General features: G+C 38.6%; 1 protein-coding gene across 1 annotated transcript in view; it reads right to left on the bottom strand.

Annotated features, from left to right (window-relative positions):
* Nucleotides 1-14,272, bottom strand: part of LOC121074809 (maltase-glucoamylase, intestinal-like) — a 90,480-nt gene that overhangs the window by 28,938 nt on the left and 47,270 nt on the right. The window contains exons 34-37 of the mRNA XM_040567332.1: nucleotides 5,613-5,747; nucleotides 5,343-5,427; nucleotides 4,201-4,339; nucleotides 235-368 (exon numbers count right to left, since the gene is read on the bottom strand). Coding sequence (XP_040423266.1) covers nucleotides 235-368; nucleotides 4,201-4,339; nucleotides 5,343-5,427; nucleotides 5,613-5,747 — 493 coding nt within the window. The remainder of the gene's footprint in view (nucleotides 1-234; nucleotides 369-4,200; nucleotides 4,340-5,342; nucleotides 5,428-5,612; nucleotides 5,748-14,272) is intronic.

Genomic DNA, 14,272 nt, shown 5'->3' with positions numbered 1-14,272 from the left:
ACTGAGGTGACAGAACACAAGGTGGGAAGGTGGCTGGTCCCAGGGGAATAAAGGAGCTCCCAACAACCAGGGGAGAAGTAAAGAAGAAGTCACAAAGGAATTGACCACGGATTCTGGTTGTTGAACAAAGAGCGTATTTCAGTTAAAACCAACAAATTCTAAAAGCAGGTAAGTCAAGGAAAAGGAATTACTGCACAGAATATACTGATCAGAGACCTTCTTTCTTCTACATACCAATAATAGATTTAGCCAGCTGATCCCAAGCTGCCTTGTTATCACCCAGCCAATGTCCAGCCCATCTTCCACTGCTGGGATATGTTGAGCGGGTGATGACGATCCCACGCTCTTTTGTGGCATTCTGCACAGCACTGACATTGAAAATAGATGAAGAAATAAATTACATGAGAACTTATTACATAAGATCCTCTTTGAAAATAAATATAGTGTCTTATACTTTCCTAATAAAGGGCAGAAATTTTGTTGTACACATTACTATGGATCCATACAGTCCAAATGTGCTTTTGATGCTAGTGCACAGTGATTTGCACAGAAGCAGAAAGTCCGAATTAAGTGCCAGCAAACCTGCGGCAAAACAAGGAGGTGCTAAAATGCAGACTTCCAGCTGAGGGAAATTACGAATGTAGTCCAACTTGCACATTTTATTGGGCTACACGATGTGGTATATGGCACATCATTCCTTTATTGTAGTATCTGAAAATTTGCAGAACCAGCTGAAAATAATCTGAAGAAAACTAAAACCAAGAAGATAAAAAGGGGTCTAGAATACTAGATCTGTCAACATAACTCCAGTTGCCAGAAAGATACCGGAGCAAAAAGCAAGCCATGGACCCATAATCACATCAGAAGCACCAACATGGTAAGAATCTGATGTGAAGTGACCAACATTAGAAGCCAGAGAGTGCTCCTGGCAAGATGGCGTAGACTAGCCATGTGGAGGGAGAAACCAAATGCACCCTTCAAGATTCCCAGCTCATGGCCTCGCTGTGCATCACCAGCACCTAAAGCCTTTGGGGTCAGGAGTTAAAGGGAAACAGCAAGCACCGGATTAGGACCGTCATGGGCTTTTCAGGGGCTCTACCACAGAACCCAGATGGCTTCATTCATTGCTGCTGGGAGGGGAGACAGTGGCTTGCTGATAACTAAGGAGAGGAACTCTCAAGGTGTGGCTCTAAAAGAGCTGAATGGAAAAACAATTCACCGGCTAGGTCCGTTCCACAAATAAGATAAAGAAAAATGATTCATTTTCTTAAATAAAGCCTTGGCAATTGCCACAAAATACCTCCAAAGGTAACAAATAGGCTTTATGAAAAAAAAAGAAAAAGGAAAAAAAAAAAAAAAAAGTGGAGCTGAGAGGAATCTATGCTTCCTAATTGTCCCGCAGAGGACACTCACACCTTGCCGCTGCTGGTCTGTGCTGTGTGCCTAGTGTGGATGCACAACTGCCCTGGTTTCTTCGAAGAATCCCTTTGCAGGCGTGCACACACACTGTGAATCAGTACGGCAAAATACTGAACTGCAATACTAGTTAGAAAGCTGCACTGATTGAATTGCACTGCTCTCCAATGCTAGCTCCACCATAATTGCCTAAACAGCTGCTTCAATAAGGCACTACTTATTTATTTTTCCGACAGGATTTGCAGCTTTAGTGATGCTATAATTACAGCAAAAATACACAAGTCACTTAAATTACCGTTGTAATTAAACTAGACTAATGTGCTGTAATTATTTCTTCCAAGACAAACAGTAAGTTTTCTAGTACCTTTTATTTCTTTGTAATGTATTATCAAACATTTTCAGCCGCTGCTTCGTTTACCCTCTTTCAACAATCTTTGGAAGGTCCTGCTAAAATTTGAAATCCAAAGAAAGTGTACGTTGCCCACAGAACCGCCCAGGGATGAGCAGGGCCTGAGTGTTTTCCTGACTTGGGGTGCCATCTCTCTGCTTCAGGACTGAGCCAAAGCTGTATCCCTGAAAACCAACTCTTCGTGTCACCAAGCCCTCCAAACCTTTACCTCAAAATGGTTCCTAGATTCACTCTTAAAGGTTCTGGCTTTCACATCTCTGCAAAAGCCTTGTTACAAAAGAATAGCCTTGAGCCGATAAAAAGAAGGTTCCTCTGTCTAATTAATAGAGAACTGAAATTGTATCAAATTAGGAAAAAAATTGCTGCTTACTTTTCCATTACAGTGTTGTTTTTTGGTTTGTTTGTTTTCCATATTGTGGCTTTTGCATGCAAACAATCTTCTTGTTTGGATGGTTTAGTCTCAGAATAAGTTATTATTACTACACATCTTCTGTGTCACAATAACTCCTTTAGTCAGGAGTATTAGAGAGAGATCTAATTAGAGAGATCTCTTAGTTGTGATCTCTCCCTTTCTTTCTTTCTTTCTTTTTTTTTTTTTTTTTAAACAACAGTGTTCTGTTTGTTTCAACTGTGAGAATATCTGTATAGGCTGTGTAATTTATCGTACTCATTTCTGTTACAGTACCTCTCAACAGAGAAGAAAATATTTCACTACATTTCAGTTCACACCCGATGCACAGGAATGACAGCAATATTGCTCCCAGTGTTAAATTATTGTCTATTTACAATATCCAAATTGCATGTGATTTGGCTGACAGCAGAGGTATCAGACTTTCCTCCCTGTCCGGCCAGCAGATTCATGTGTGCCTTGAACGACAGCACTGCCATGCACGCTGCTGGCAGTAGCATCCACTCAGTCAAAAAATCAAATAGCCTTGGTATCTTCTTGTCTTATGGCAACATCAAAGTTACCAAGGGCTTTAAGATCATTAAGACTATAAGGAAACGCTGTTCCTTGCTTACTCATTGAATTGGAAATGAAACAGCAGAAATATACTATCGTTAGATCAGACGCTATCTAAAGTCAGCGGGGATCCTATTCACTAAGAAACAGGTAATGACATCTGCCTTGGAACTGAGAAAATAAATTCCTAAAAGGAAAGCCTTATAACAGAATGTGTGTTTTAAAAGTAATTGTTTTCTCTCTTTACCCATATTCAAGTAATTTTGAATACCCAAGATAATAGAGCCCTTCTTAAATTAATATTCTTAAGAAAACTGTATTCATTTTCCCTCACTACATGTGTAAGGCTAATACAATATCAATGCTAGAAATAAAAGAGGCTATTCTAGCACTAGCTAGAAACAAAAAACACGTGTTTTATATTTTAATTGCAGTAATTAGGTGAGACTGTCATTGAGTAATTACTGTTAACAACAGCTGATGCAAATGTTCAGACCTGTTCTCTGTTCTGCCTTGTAACAGAATAGCAGAGCGATGCCTTTTGATTGACTGCTCCCATTTACAATGCTGAGCATCGCCCCAGGACGGCCTTGCTGGCTGACTCTTAACAGAAACCTCTGCTGAAAAGGCAACGTGTTGTGTGTGAACACACTGGGACAGGACAACGATTGGTGGCGAGTTATTACATCCCAATTAAACCATATGAGAAATAGCACCGTGACCACCTTATTTCATAATACAGGTCAGCAGTTGGGCTTGCACAACTTAAAATGTGTATGGATGAAACCCTTAGAACTGCTATACAAAGACTTGCTCTGCAGCTAGGTGAAGAGTAACTTTCTTTAATATCAGACTTGGGTAAATTGCCGTTAAAAGGTACCTTGAAAATTGCATCTGCTCTGGGTCAGTGATTTTAAAGCCGCCACACTCAAAATAAAGGCTTTGCCTGCCTGTCCTGAGACAGTGAGTGATGCTGCTGCCGGTGTAGACATGCTTGAGATAGTTTTTTTTTTTTTTTTTTTTTCTTGGCTCCAACAGCAGTATGCCTTTATTGCACTGCAACAGTGGAAGCTCAGCTTCAGCTCCAACCTGCACACACCCACCATGCCTTCTCCTGTACATCCTTGCTCAGGTTCCTACCACCCTGCTTGCACCACAAGCGAGATCACAGCGCAAGCTGAGCAGGAACGTGACTGAAACACTGCCTACTGCAAAACCTGGAGCATTGGTGCTCTGAACACCAAACTCCACTTTGAACAGAACGGCAGAATCAGCACTACTAGGATGAAAAGGAAGATTTCGCAGACATCTAAAAGAGACTCAGGCAGGTTTGGGCCATAAGAATACGGACACCAACTGTTCTTGGCAACACATTTTGGAGATAGCAAGAAAGTATGCAAATCTCACTTACTCGTGGGTAGGTTTTGTTTGTGACCACCCATAAAGACTGTGGACATCATAGTGTCTAACTGGGGTACCGTCCGGAAGATACTGCTGACCTTCCATGCATGGAGTTTTGACAATTAAACCATCTGGCCGGGATCCCAAATCTAATGAGAAGGGAAGAAGAAAAGAATACATGCTTTTTAATGAGGAATATTCAATAACAACTGCAGTTAATCTTTGTTAATTGTCATGATTTCTTTTGTGTTCACTCTCTTTTAGGCACCTACACTGTCATCTATGACTTATTAGAAAAGAGCGTTTCCAACTTTATCAAATGGGATAGCTCCATTAGTCCTGTGCAGGCATCTGGGTTTCTAAGTGTGTTAATAGCTCTGTTATAGATGCTCCTACTGGAGCGGCTCAAAGAATAAACAGGGTATATCCTAATTCAGCAGATATTGCAAATCTTTGTAAACCCTGTCCTATCATCCATATAAACATGAATTGGGTTGGGTGTTGCATGTGCTGGTGAAGGCCTATGTCTGAATATTAAATTCCGGATGTTTCCTGAGAAACTATTTATAACAACCGAAGACCACAGTAAGCAACAGGACTACTCTAATAGCAGAATAGCAGAGCGATGAATGATGAACATTAATAAATAGTTCCTGAGTTGTACTACCTCATACCAGCACTTAAGTAAAGCCTAGTTAGGAATGTCAGTTATTTTTATGTATAGATAAATGCTAGCCAAGTGTTTCAGGTATTTTACTGTATAGATAAATGCTAATGAGAGGAGACACAAGAATATTTTTTGCATTTTCAGTTAATCGCATTATTCATCAGAGAGAACTGCAGAAGAGAGACCTACATTCTCTACCATGTCTAAAACAAAGCACCTACATATAAAATAGGTATCAAAATCCATATGTAGTCACATAACTACAAATAACTTTAGTTTTTAGAAGTGCCGTTACTGCTCATTCTAAAAAATATATGATTTAAGTGTGCTTATATTCTTGGAAAAGAAGGGACACTTTCAGTTAGGAGTTTAGTTGTGGTTTAATATACCTAACTATAGGAATTCATGCCACATGTACCTATATGTAAGAAATTTCATAGTAGTGAGCATGACCTAACACCCTTTTACGGACTCATCAGACTTACGAGGAATATATGGTGGCTTATTAAGGAGGTCATCTCTACAACCACCAATGGCGCCATTATAAAAAGTTGCCGGTTCATTCATGTCCTAAAAACATAGAGCAAAACTTGATTGTATTTTCTTCAATCATACAAAATACACTCAATTCTAAATTACAAATAAGCAGTATTGTAGATGCCCTTGAGAACCCTTGCAGCTGCAATCTCAGTCTGCAGCTCCACACGTGCTTGACACACATTCACACCACAAATCAGATGCATTTCTACACTTACAATCCACAGGCCATCAAACTTCACACTTTTTGAGTTGTTACGGGGGTTGTTGTAGAACTCCAGGATTTCTCTCTTCCACCACTCCACTGTGGAATTGCGGAAGAAGTCTGGGAAAGCTGCATGTGCTCCATAGAGCTGTAAAAATAGGAACATAGAAAAGATAGAGCACTGGAAGCATCCCACTGATAAAATGCTGGAATTTTCTAAAACAAAAAATAATTACTTGTTTTCTGTTCTGACTTTGTTAGGAAGGCTGGCCATTTTCTGCATCTTATTTCTGACGTGAGATTCTATCAACTAGTTCGCTGCTATTTTTTCTTAAATGATGTACTTCTCCCTCTATATTTGAGACAACAGCCAAACCGTACCAATATTTACCTGTATTTGGGTTTGCTCGTGAAGTGACTCATTGACTTCAACATTGGGAAGAAACGGCCAGACCTATAGGACAAAGAACATTTTGAAATAATTAAACCGCGCTGAATATAACTGAGCACCGGCAACAGAAAGATATGACAATTCTTTACTGCTACATATATGAATGACAGCATAAACTGAAGACAATTCAGTTTGCAGTATTTATTCAATGTATCATTTACATTCAGGCATGAACATAACGTTAGCAGACTGTGCCTATGGATAGCACTGAAGTCTAGGCTGACACGATGCTCACTTGGATATGGCATACCTCTATGGTCATACACTTGTTAAGAATAGTACCTTGGAATATATAATGTCATTGGTATTCGGCCACTTGATGAAGACATCGTCGGCTACACCTCTCGAGAAAGTAAGATAATCAGTTTCGTTTCCAGAGATCGTTGGATCCTAAAATGAAATGTAACAAACTTTTGCTTTATGCTGAAAAAATAAGTTTAGAAATGCTGTTAAATATATTCTGAATTCTGCAATGACAAAAAGTATGCCAAACTGACCAGGATAATGATGAATCTCATTCCTTCTGCTTTTATTTTGTTAATTAGAGCCGGTAATCCCTCAAAGCGTGGGCCAAGAGTGAAGTCCAGTTGCCGTTCCATATGGTCAATATCTACATATTGGACATCCTGCAATTCACAAAAGCAATAAAGAAAAAAATCATTTTCTTTTTATTCTCTTTTTTTTTTTTTTTTTTTTTTTTTTCCCCTCAAATACATATTTATAGAACATCTGCTAAGAAGTAACAATCAATTTAAACTATTGCGACAGAGTAATGCCAGACACGGGTACAGACTGGGAGACAGTGGCTAGAGAGCAGCTCAGCAGAAAGGGATCTGGGGGAGCTGGTTGACAGCAGGCTTCCTAGAGAGGTGTTTGATATCCCAGGGCTGTCAGTGTTCAAGAGGCAATTGGGCATTGCCCTCGTTAATATGTTTTAGCTTTTGTTTAACTCTGAAGTGGTCAAGCAGTTGGACTAGATGATCTTTGAAGGTCACTTCCAACTGAACTATTCTATTCTATAACTTTGTTTGACCTATGTGGTTTTGCTCCTTTCCCAAAAACAGACTGTGCCAAAACACAGCTGACTTGACATAGAGCACGATCCAATTGAAATGACGCTGCATTATTTCTTTCCTCCTTGTTTTTCCTGTTTATCACTGCTCCTTCATAGTCAGCATGGTGAGAGACATCTGAGTGCTTCTTTATTATGAATGATTAAAAGATAATATAGAGCAGCCTAAAAACCACTTTTAACATGACCTAGGCAGAGATGTTCAGCTATAGCATAAAACAGAGTTTGCTCTTCTCTACCATAGTAGTGGGGTGCCTTTTTTCTTTTTTTTTTTTCTTTTTTCTTTCCTTGTGTGTGTTTAAAGGGTCGTAACTGATACTCTGAAGCCAGAAGTTCAGGCACGAACTCAAATGTTAAGTGCTACCAGCGTACATAGGGAATGTTAGCCGCCTTCATTTGCTCCACCAGCTGGGAAATTTCAGTGTCGTTCCTGTATCCGTAGCGGCACAACTGGAATCCCAAGGACCAGTAGGGTGGCATCACTGGTCGTCCAATCAGCTAGAAGTAAGGGAGAGTATTTGTGGTGAATAGGCGAAAACCAACCAACCAACCAGTCCACCAAAGAGTGCTAGTTTGTAATAGGGTAAGAATCCTACTGCAGTGTACTCCTGAACAACAAGTTCTGGTGTTGGGCCCAAAACCATGTAAAAGTCCAGAATTCCTCCAATGGTGCGGTATGTCAGGGCAGGGGTTGGCTGGAACGTCACATCTAGAAATGGGGAAAGTGAAATGAAAAAAGGATGCCTGGATTAGCAGCTCTTGCAAAACACTGAACATAAAAATAAAACACGTTGAGAAAATAAAATGAAGATTTTCTTACCCATTGCATTGCTGTTAAGCAAGAGAACTCCATGGGCATTGCCATCTTCTTCAAGAGCCATGTAAAATGGCTGATAACCATAGGAATTCAACTTATACTGCAAACAAGATAAAACACTTTCTAAAGCTGAAGCATCATAAGCAATGACCTGTTTACATCTATTTAAAAAGAATTAGTAAAAGATGAGACACACAACTTCCAAATCTACAACAAAAAGCTTCAAAAGTATACACTTATAACATACACACCTACAGAAAATCAATTTCAGCTTGACAACTGGAGTCTGTCTTGTTCAGAGTGATCAAGCATGAAGGAACGCAAAGGTACTACTGCTTTTAAACTCGCTAATGAGAAAGAGCTTTCCCAGGACAAAATTTTCTCTTTTTTCCAGCTGTAGCAGACATCTATCTATATGATCAGGAGATGATGTTATTTTTCAATATATTTCAATATATTGAAATCTGCACCTGAAGTTATAGATGTAACAAACTGCCACTATTTCACTGGTCATTCCCTGAAAATTGCCAACATTGTGTTATCTTGTAGGAAATAACACTCATATATGCACAGACATAAGATTTCTGATTTACCCCTCTAAGCTCTAATTGAATCCCAAAACCATGGGATTTGGCCTGATACAGTAAATAAGTTCATAGTCAATAAATGTGTCCAGTACCAGCAGACATCCACTGGACTTTAAAGTACTGTTGAATATCTCTGCACATTAGGTTCATTTCTACTTACAGTAGGAGCCTGGTCCCTTGTGAACATTCCCCAGGTGTGCCAGCTCATGTTGCGTCGAAACATGGTGTGCTCTGTTTCTCCAAATCCATATATATTGGGATGCCAAACGGGTAGAAATCTGAATGAACATGTCGCTGAATGTGAAGGTAGGCAGCTGTGAATCCCAGCTAAAGTAGGAAGAAAATAAAAATAAGAATATTTAAAAATATATAAATATAAAGAAATGTAAATTTAAAGAATATAGCAGTATTTAGTGCCATGTTTCACTGGAAGACACTTCTTTTAGGCTGAAAAATTATTTCTTCTGTTCTGCACTTTCTCATGTGACATAGGACTGAGCAAATGTCGGACTACAAAGTGACAGGGGGAAAAGCTGTAAATGTGAGAAAATGATGTTGCTTATGGTACCTTCTCCATCCTTTCCCTGGTCAGTGCTCTCATACAGTGCAATGGTGAGGCCATCTCTGATAGAGCTGCACCTGGCAGTTAGCAGACAGTGCCATTTTGTGGGAAGGATAAAAAAAACTAGTCTTGAGGTATTTGAAAAATACCAAAAAAATGGTTTGGGACGAAAAAAGCTAGCAAAAATAAATGAAATAAAATAGATTGATTGTGGCTTACATGACTGTCCCTGTGCTTTTGCGTCGAACCTGTATACCAAATGGTTTTCTCTGAACTGATACTTCATAGAGTAGGTCCTCGACTGTATTCGCTGGGGAGCTTGGGAGATTTAATGATATAGGAACCTCATATCGTGCATTCTGGTAATCATAAATCTATGAAAGAAAAAATGAAAATGAATTCATTTCAATGAGTTGTTTGAAATCTTACTTACTGTATAGGAATTGAGAATTAGTTAAAATTAAAACAGTAAATTATTGAATACTTTTGCCAAGCTGAGTATTTTCTTTCAACACATATTTTTGCTCCAATTCTTTCACAGTATTTGGGATGTAAAAAAACAAAAACACTTAAGGACTGAAATGCGGATCATTAATGTCTGGTTAATTATTTAAATCTGTTAATTCAAAGTATATATTTGAAATTTTATTGGTATTTTACATGTTTTAATTATTTTAAATATAGACATATATGTGTGTGGTAAATACCTTTCTGATTAATCTTTTAGTCATTTTTTAGACAACTCAAAAAAAGAGATTCCTTTTTAAGTTTTCTTTATTCTGTAAGCTCACACAACTTACTTCTTGATGTCTTACATTTTGTGCATCACATCATCACATTTATTTCAGTCTTATTAAATGCACAATAAGAAGTGACAGTCTAAAAGGCAGGGCATTAAAAAATTTAGAACACAGGTGGAAGAATTAATGCAAAAATAAAAATTAACAATCACAATTATGCTTACAGCATAATTTACCTGTATACTAAAAAATGTCTTTAGCTGCAGAGTTCCTGGCTGACATTACACATATACATTGACAGTATAACTTCAATTCATAGAACTTCATTGTAAATTCTAGCACAAACTTATAGAGAAAAAAAAAAAAAACACACACACACACAAAACAAACAAACAAACAAAAAAACCCAGCATGGCCTAGTCTACAAAACCTTAACATTTATGTAATTTATGCAAACAGAACTATTTTGAACAATGGGACATTACAAACTACAAACCTCTTGACTGAAATTACCTTAAATTGCAGCATGTGGTTGCTATGATATTTAACCTCCAAGCGCAGTGTACCAATTGGTGCAGTGTAATTCTCATTAGCTCTGGCATTGATGCTGTTTACGGTCAGGTTGGCTACCAAACCTGATGAGGAGTATTCTACTCCATCAACAGAGTAAGCGTTGTCGGAGTTGTAATAGCAGGATGGACTATCTGGGTTTGATGGTGACTGCTGCAAATGACAATAGGTTGCAGGTTAGTGAGTGACGCTTGCCTATTGTATTTCATGCTATCAGCATGAGATCCAAAGCTCCCATTTTTACCAGGTAGCTGTCAAATGGAGAAACGTGGGGAAAAATTAATACAACTACTGAACAACAAAGAAGCAATGCAGAACCCAGTGATCTCTATACTAAAATTCAGATATAATCAAATAATTCAGTCAGGAAATTGAGCCCATGCACAATGAAGATGGATTTAAATTCCCTGTATCTGTGATCTTCTGCTGAATCCTGAAACATGGCTGAGTCTTGGCCTACTGAAATTCTCAGAAGTTCCTCCCTCCTAATCCCATTGCCCCCTAGTCTCCACCAGCCTTCAAGAGGATGTGCCAAAACCACATTAGATATTCAGGCAACAGCAGACCAGGCCTTTCCATTGGATTGCGTATATCTTTAGTCATATAAATTATCCCTAAAATATCCACTGAGAATTACATCCTATGTATCAAAGATCTCCTGACAGCAAGGTCAAAATTACTTTCGGTTTCCTGCTATAATTCAACAGAAACACTCAGACTAGTTATTCTGAGATTAGATGAGCTGACGTAGGTTAATGCATTAGCCTTCCACCTCTGCATACTTCTCATTAATTCTGCCTAGTTGTTCTAATGAAACTATGCCTGCTCCTCACATCTGAGCTGCTAATGAATATTTATTCATCTGTCATCAAAATCTAAGCACCTTTCAACTTGAGCAAGTGTTTAAAACATACACAGTCCATAACACGACCAGAATTTGATTTCACATGAAAAGACATTTCCAAATATCCAAAATTGCAAAAAAAAAAAATCTTCCTAAGAATGCAACAAATTCAGGGAACTTCATCCACCCAATTCATCTGTTGCTGTTTCAGGAACAGCTAACAGACAATTTGGTCTTCATACTTAGTAGATATGTCCAGGCTCTAGAATTTAGATTTAGAGGAGCAGGGAGTAATTCAGCTGGAGACACCTTTTAAAGATCAACCCCGCCAGGGTAGAGTGCTCCTGCATGTTTGTAGTCATAAGATATCCATCAATGAAACTGTGTAATAAAGAATTGTATGTCAGTCATTATGGGTTGGATACATAAGTATCAACAGAGATATGAACAATTTAGTTTGCATATGAGTTATAATATCCAGGGGATTCAGGGATTTCTTCTCAAACAATCTAAAGGATTTTTTTTTTTTTTTAACTTAAAATGTGCTTCAGTGACTATGAAGGTGAGACAAAAGGGGTGAGTCTTACAGGTGCCAGTGAAGCAGAAGAGGCAGTAGTTAAAGATGCTGATATTCTATTCTATTCTATTCTATTCTATTCTATTCTATTCTATTCTATTCTATTCTATTCTATTCTGTCCTGTCCTGTCCTGTCCTGTCCTGTCCTGTCCTGTCCTGTCCTATTCTGTTCTTTTTTTTTTCCAAGTCTGTTATTATTTCTTACCATCTTGCAAAGAATACCACATTTTTCCTCAACTTCTGATACACTTTGAAAGAACTTACATTGTTGCTAACTACCTTAGTATCAGTGAAGTAAATAAAATTGCTAGTACAGGTCAGTTGATGGCAGTGCCCCCATACTAATTATGTCTGACAAATCTGCCTGACTACTTTTTCCACTGTAACCATAACAGAGAGAAAGCTATGATTCTGGAAATGTTTCTGTCACGACCTATTAGAGAAATCATTTTTGCTTACCTCCCAGACACAGCCAAGTTGTTCACATTTTTCTTTTGTTGGATCCTGATTGGGATAACAATCAAACCTTTCATTGATACTTAATTCCTGAGTCCATTGCAGTGTGTAGGATTTTCCCAGTTCAAGCTGAAGTCCTGTTATATGAACAACCTACAAATATTACACAATAAATACTTATTAAATCCTACATCAGATCAATCATTCATTCAGTTAGTAGAGAAGCCATTCCTCAGGAACAATGCATTTTCCTATGTTTTCCACATGTTTGACAGCATGCGTGCATCTGACCCAGAGAGAAGCATTGCACAAAGAGCTATTGTTGACCTCAGAAAAATGCCACCAAGTGTCATTGTGACCAGGAGACTGCACATTGTGCCTTGCCTGCAGCTCAAATCTGACTTGACAGAAGAAGAAATGGTGTTGGCAAACAGAGGTAGGAAATAAAGTTGTCAGACAAAACTGACAACAACAGGGTCATGTAGAGACTACAAAAACATTTGTTGCTTTTCCTTCCTTCAAATTGCAGACTGTGAGTAAGCTATTAGGAAGAGTAGAAACCAGCACAAAACAAAACCCAACATTTCTTCACAGTCAGGAGCAGCCTGGGTTCCTCTACAGTAACTTCTGTGCTTAAAAACTCTACCACACTCCCTGCACAATATTTACTCTCTATTAAACAGTACCTTCTAAAAGTGACTGTCAGTTAATGATGATATGTCCTGCTGAACTATCCTCTAAATATGGTATTAGAGCTGAGAGCCGAATCCCCAAAGGCTTACGAGGAGATATTCAGTTGTGAAGGTGGCATTATGCGAAAACCAGCGTCTCACCTGGGTGGTGCTGTTGTAGCTCACAGTGTGAGGTGACGGAATTATCCCGCCGTCCTGCAATACATCTACCTTCTGAACGTTGGTGTTCACGCCCAGGACTTTAATTTCAGTAAACATTAAGTTGTTTGGATCAGTGTAACCGTGATGCACAACTGTGATATCTAAAACATTCTGAAAGAAAAAAAATAAATATGAAATAGGATGCAGTCATTACACGGGTACAAGTCTACTTGAGCCTTTCAGTTGCTTTCCTCACTTCCCATGCATTTTAAAGAAAATATGTCCGTATGTTTTTATTTATTTTCCAGACGTTGAAGGCTTCAGTTTTCTTCACATTGTTAGTCTACCTAGATCCTGGAATCCGCTGTGTCTTTAATTGCTGCATGGACAGACCTTCCCTGCTATCACCGGGACAGCAGTTATGCCTCATATCCCAGCTGCTGTGAGGCCTGATCCAGGTTTAAACCCAGTGCTCTGTGAGAAATCATCTCCATCTAAAGGATGTGCACCAACATCCGTCCTGCAGCTTTCAGTCTGGGCCAACTCCTTAAAATGAATATGCACCTCTGAGGAATAACCCCACTGAAACAAACTAGGTTACTCTATGTATATGAGTACAAAGAATGCCAAACGAGTTTGTTCTTCTAGTGTGCACTCATATATGCTGCTAGGATCCCAAAGAAGTTTTTAAAGCAACCTTTAGAGACCCACAACAGTCTTCACCCTACTGAATAACAATTACTCTTGTCATCCAGGATCAGTCTGAAAGGGGAATAGCTAAACTTTGGAAAGGAACAGATTAAAATACCAATAGTTAAAAATGTGACAATGATCACCTCAACTGATTATTCGGAAACCGTTAGCTAGCATTACATACCTGCTTAGCAGTAAATGATGTTAGCAGATATGCACCATCTTCATACGCGTCTGTTAGAAAGAAAGGATACAATCAAATGTGTTCGCTGTTTAGCTGTTCAGTTAAAATATTATAAAACATTCAATTGAAGAAGTGTGTATGTATGCTCTACCCAAATTTGTATATTTGTCTCTCTCTGTATAAAGAGAGCATAACTGTATTTGTGCAAGAAATGCTTTTCCTACCTCTACCTCTATTCACTGTCCAATTACACATGATTATTATATATGTTGATGCTTCTTTGAAAT

The sequence above is a fragment of the Cygnus olor genome, chromosome 9 (assembly GCF_009769625.2).
Source record: "Cygnus olor isolate bCygOlo1 chromosome 9, bCygOlo1.pri.v2, whole genome shotgun sequence".
Taxonomy (NCBI): domain Eukaryota; kingdom Metazoa; phylum Chordata; class Aves; order Anseriformes; family Anatidae; genus Cygnus; species Cygnus olor.
Note: the sequence above shows the minus strand (reverse complement) of the source record. Positions and strands in the feature narration are given on the sequence as shown.